The sequence below is a fragment of the Erigeron canadensis genome, chromosome 7 (genome assembly GCF_010389155.1).
Source record: "Erigeron canadensis isolate Cc75 chromosome 7, C_canadensis_v1, whole genome shotgun sequence".
In the NCBI taxonomy this organism is placed as follows: Eukaryota; Viridiplantae; Streptophyta; class Magnoliopsida; order Asterales; family Asteraceae; genus Erigeron; species Erigeron canadensis.
The window spans coordinates 13,927,997-13,933,526 of record NC_057767.1 but is presented as its reverse complement, the minus strand read 5'-3'; the positions used below and the strand labels follow the sequence as shown (position 1 = coordinate 13,933,526).

General features: G+C 35.3%; 1 protein-coding gene across 2 annotated transcripts; it reads right to left on the bottom strand.

The window, feature by feature from the left end:
- Nucleotides 1-442: 442 nt before the first annotated feature.
- Nucleotides 443-5,279, bottom strand: LOC122608635 (peroxisome biogenesis protein 19-2-like). Of its 2 annotated transcripts, none has more exons than XM_043781726.1 (5): nt 4,922-5,279; nt 4,462-4,605; nt 3,341-3,465; nt 2,199-2,298; nt 443-962 (listed from the first exon to the last, which is right to left on the bottom strand). In XM_043781726.1, the coding sequence occupies exons 2-5, from the start codon at nt 4,494-4,496 to the stop codon at nt 653-655; spliced, it is 570 nt and encodes a 189-aa protein (XP_043637661.1). In that variant the 5' UTR covers nt 4,497-4,605; nt 4,922-5,279; the 3' UTR covers nt 443-652. The 2 variants fall into 2 exon arrangements, with proteins under 2 accessions (XP_043637661.1, XP_043637662.1); XM_043781727.1 differs by having other exon boundaries at nt 2,199-2,241.
- Between the last annotated feature and the right edge of the window lie 251 nt (nt 5,280-5,530).

Sequence of the window (5,530 nt, the reverse complement as noted above, 5' to 3'; positions counted from 1 at the left end):
ACCTGAAACTTGGAGGTTGTGATCAAACTGGTTGATATATGTGTTTTATTTATAGTTAGTGTTTTTGTAGTGTAAAAGAAATATAGGAGTCTAGTGGGTCACATAAAAAGATAGATGAGTGCAAAGTAGCTTGAAGCATATGTTATTTTCGATTAGATATGTTAAGGATTGCACGATAAAGTTTGTTATTGTTGCTTAATATAAAGCAGTTATCGAAAGAGAGTGTATTAAGGCAATTGTGTGTCTCGGTTTTTCATTTATCGATGTTTGATCATTTAAGTTTGACTTGCATAGAGGACACGACGCTACCTCTATCATCACAAGTCAAGGTTTTTTATTTTCTTGTTAAGTTGTAGTTTTCAAACTTTTTGAGACGTTTCTAGAAGTCGCTAGAAGTGCATTCAAATGCTTTTACAAAAAATTAAATTAGTATCTAGTATAAAGTTTGCGATCTTATTTATTAGGAGTACATGAATAACTATTATGTATTGGATAACCTCACTTGAAATGATGTCTTTCGCAACAAACAAACAATAATAGGGTCATTTTTAGGGCTCCCATTTTTAGTAAGAGTGGCTGATTGGCAACAATATGGAGACGGAGAATGTGAGAAGAAATAATAGTTAAATCACGAAGGCATTATTATCTTATATCAATCAAAGAACGCCATTAAAAGTATAGCCAGTTCGAAGTGCTTGACCAAATCCTCCATTTTATCGTCACCCAATCCATCAACACCACCTGGTTTCAAACCCGCTATAGATTCCAAACCCTTAACGGTCTCCATGGTCCGCTCTCTCAAGTTATTTAGTGTCTCTGAAGCATGTGATTCTTTAGGTGCAACCTTTTGCTTTCCTTTGTTCTTAGTTTTCAAATCAGGCAAGCCCGACCCTAACCCCAATCCCAATCCTTGACCTCCAGTGGTCAATGAAGAAGCCTCTGCTTTGTTCTCCCCACCATCCCTGCTTTGACAAATACAAACCTTTTATTATTTTCAGCTCAAACCAAATAGACTAACAGAGAGCTTCAAAAACATGTACATGGATCTACAATTTACTATAGTCTACTGTATGGTAAAAGTGACAAAATGGCAGGTCACTCAAGATTGGTATTTTGTAACATGTCAAAATGGATCAGTTTGTATAAGTAGAAACTCAAAACGGGCTAGTCAGGTATTTGTCTGGATAAACTTGGAGTATTAAGTAAGATTGCAAAACTTGCATTACTTTAAATATAGCATATAGTTATAATATAGACCTAATTAAGAGTCAGAATGCATTATCAGTACACTTAGACCTGAACCCTAAAGCTTTAACTGACCCTTTTTGCTCAAACTATAGCAACCCACTCCCCACCCGCTCAAGAAGGCGTTAGATCAATAAACTGAAAAAATATTGAAATGGATACGAACTGTACCACTTATACAACTAAAGCTACAAAAATTACCTTCGGCCCACTATAGAACCAAAAATTTGGGAGAACATGAACGTTCAGACTATAACACATAGACTTGTGAGCTTCATAGTTCACGTGCAGAAACTGCACGTCTAGATTAATCTATGCTAATCTGCAAGACCAGATTAGCAAATAAAATCCCAAAACATGAAAAAAAGAACGGTAGAAGCAGACAGAAATCTAGCCTGCCACCACTTATGCAATTCATATAATCTTGGATCTGTCCCTAGAATTCAAAAGCTAAAGCTATTAAACATTTGAATCGTAGATTAAACAAAAATAATTAATTTTTTTTGGATCACTAATGATCAAAAGAATTAAAACTGCATTAAAAAATATAGGCTTTCAATACATATATGATATATCTTTACTCAGATTAGAGTTGGAAATTATGAGAAACTTCAACCCGTTAACCTATACACGGGTCTACTAATGTGACTTTTATCATGCAATCGTGTCAAATGCAAACTGATTTACAGTTGTATTTGTAAAAATGTATTTCTAATAATAAACAGAGAAGTGTTTGAACCCAACCAGTCTCGTTCCATTTAAAAAATAACCCATTTCTCATGGAATTACCTTTTACCTGTTACCCGGTCCGTTAAATTATAGTATTTAGAAGTAAGCAAAGCAATTACCCCGAACCCAACCGATACCTATACATTCTCAAATGAACCTTCCACTATAGATATATAGGCCATAACTAAAACTATATTACCACCAAAAAGAAGCAAAAAAAATACCTTTTGTAATCTTTCTCCCATAGACGAAGGAGGCCACCGTGACCTAAGAGTGAATATTTAATAATCAATGCTTTTGAAACACGAACAGGATCCAGGTTACCTAACAAAAACAACTCAAGGGAAGAAGCAAATAATTATGGCTATGATTGCATTATTACTCGAACTTGGGTTTTTGCGAATTCATCTACTCTAGTTAAGGCCTGCATTGTTATATATACAATTGCAGCCATCTCCTAGTCTATTATATGCAACCGTGGATAAGCTACCTAAATGACACCATTATAGGCATGACTTGTACGTCACTGCCAAGAAACTTACTAATGGAAGTCTCAATATTTTGTAGTAGAGCCAAAAAATTCTTCTCAAATTGTAACCATATTAGGTATCAAAGAATAAGAAGTCATGAATATATCAATCAATTAGGCAATGTCGAATGAGCCACTTAGCGCATCTTCATTTCTAGGGATAGCATACTAAATAAAAGGTGACATTTTCAAGTCATTTACTTCTAAATGTATTGTTCTAAGTTGTATAAAATGTCTAATAGGTCAGCTAAGAGAAACAGAGCTAAATTCTTTGAAATTCGCTAAAAGTAAATACTTGAGGTAGACAAATCCATGAATCATCTTACGAACAATATTTGATTATGGTAATAAATATTGTTCTTGTAGCCATGTTTAACTATCAATAAAGATAAGATGGAAAAAAAAAAGGTGTGTATTGGTCAATCCGAATCAGCCCAGTTGATTTTGACCCATTCTAAAATGACTTAATTCTACCCATCCGAATTTTGACCATTACCCAACCCGCCCATCATGTCACCTTAACAAAATACTCTTACAATCAGAGGCTGATATTAAATGAAATGAATAGGGTAAGAGTTAATTATGGGTAGCTCCGTAGCTACATTGTATGTCAATTATGAAATTTTTTATTGCATAGCTATTCACCAACTTATATGAATCAGAAATGTACCACAATACATTCAATGATCTCGTATTATCTCATCATCTTATTATATTTCAGTGATTCTAATCGCAACAAATTACACTTGCATATATAACCTTTACTTATATCTTTTATCTGACGACAGATGTATGCACATCAATGTTACTATGTTTTGGAATAAAGTAAGTCCTTACCATGAAGATGAGCCATTTTCTGCATACTTGTAGGTGCAACCATGATAGGCATTGAAATCTTGACACCCAGAATAGTAGTGGTCAAATGTATCTTCCTCACATCAATAAGTGTATGCGGTCGGAACCTAGTTTAGTAGTTTTATTATCAAAAATATACAGGCAAACTTAAAGAAACACCAACGTAAAAGCAAAAAAAATAAATCCAACAGCAAGCAGTTAATGCTTTAAATTTAAGCAAAATTATACAACATAGTTCCACCAACAAAACCCCACAAAATTACCAAAACACAAACCAAAATCAGCCAAATTAACATCTATACAAACCACAAATTGAAGAGCAGACTAACAATCTATTTTAGTGTGATTAAGCTTTAAAATTGACTTGTATAGTATGTAAACAAAAGTTAGCTTTCCCAAAAACTGTGTGGTTTAGTGTTCCGATGCAGGTGCAAGGGATACATTAGGTGGAGGTACAAAAGGTGGTAATGTGGATAGTGAAGCAACCGGTGGTGGGATCGAGGCAGGCAATGGTAGCTTTGGTGGTGGAGTAGATGGAGGTGAGACAGGTAAACTTATTGGTGGTTGTGATGGTGTATTTTGAGGTAGTGGGACAGATGGGCTAGAAGTTTGAGGGGTTGGGGACGGTAGGGGGTGGCTGGTGTTAATTGTGTTGGTGTTACCAGGCCATTGGATACCGCTACCAGCAGGCAGGTCCAAGTGAGAATAGTACTAATCCACAATATATTTCTCGGTAGATGATTTTGTATGGATGAAAGAAAATGGATTTATAAGACATGTAAGGGATGTGTAATTTCGGGCGAAATGAAGAGGGTGGTTGTTACATGACCTTCGTGTGGCTGGTAGTGGTACATCTACTTTATTTGCCTAATTCGATTTTTGAGAATGACTTCAAGGCCAATTCTGGTAGTTAATGACTGATGATTATATTTTTGGTACATCTTTGATGTCAACATTGGTCAGCTTTCACTTTCGACTTCAAGGAATTATCTTTTGTAGGTCCATGCAACTTAAGCCTTTTTATGCAAAGCTATTTGTTTAATATTCGCATAAGATATACTCGTGAGCATTTCATATTAAATAGCACGGGCAGGAAAGCTTACCAGTTATACACCCATTGGCACCTGAATGGTGACATACATAGCAGGGGTATTCAAAGTCTCAAAAATGATCGAAGTCGTCATCTCACGATTAGCCTTTCCTCAAGTGGCATCCATGTCTATCATTTGGTCTATCATGTTGATAACCTGGTTTACAAAACTAATTACATATCAGATAAAATGGGCGTTAGAGGAGATACTTGATAGCCCCGACAACTTCCATTTGCACACCATTTGAGCTCGCCCGCACATAAAACTACTTATTAACATATTCATGTATATATAATTTTCATGGTTATATATATATCTTAAAACCGAGAAAAACTTGAGATATTTGAGGATTGCAGCCAACCCATTTTGATGTGTGATATGAATAGTTTACTTTGATTAATTACCCAACCCGCGAATATCGCCTCCTCTAAATCGAGCACAAAGTGAATGATTGTATCTAAAACTAACTTACAATTTTTTCAGTGTATCCTCCCACATTTAATGTCACAGCTTACTACAGAATTCAATTATAAGGCACTTGATCAGGAAAAGAGTCAAGCAACTGGCCAGGAAAGATACACGGATCGTCGATCATGGCTTGAATGAATGTGTTCCACTTTGAACTTTTGATCTCAAACTAAACCAAGTAAGCATTTTTAATCTAAACTCTTGCTTAACATAACCATGGCACTCCAGCCACCGGATGATTGTCACATAATATTCAAAGTTATCTAAGCTACCAAGTCCTCCTATGTGGGTAAACGGTGAGCGGTTTATTAAAGTGCTATCACAATCATGTGTCACTTCATTTGTGCTAGCTGGACTTTTTCGAGGCCAATATGTGAAACAATGTGGTTAATTTGGTAGCTTGCAGATGATTTAATTATACGACCACAAACAGATCCCAAATAAGATTACAAAAATGCATAACAACCTCGAGAATGTTTGCAAAAACTTTCTTTTCTATCTTATTAGTAAAGCTAAACATCCTCATTGAAGCCTAGGTAACGATAAATCAAAGCGATAATGCACCTTTCTAAAATTAGAATTGATATAGAATAAGTTTAACAAAAATAAGGAT

Bases quoted from the DNA above. Each gene is read 5' to 3' on its own strand.
- LOC122608635 (XM_043781726.1), bottom strand. From the start codon at position 4,496: ATGTCACCATTCAGGTGCCAATGGGTGTATAACTG. The intron at 3,466-4,461 runs GTAAGCTTTCCT...CTACTAAACTAG, and splicing joins TGCCAATGGGTGTATAACTG to GTTCCGACCGCATACACTTA. The intron at 2,299-3,340 runs GTAAGGACTTAC...TGTTTTTGTTAG, and splicing joins GAAAATGGCTCATCTTCATG to GTAACCTGGATCCTGTTCGT.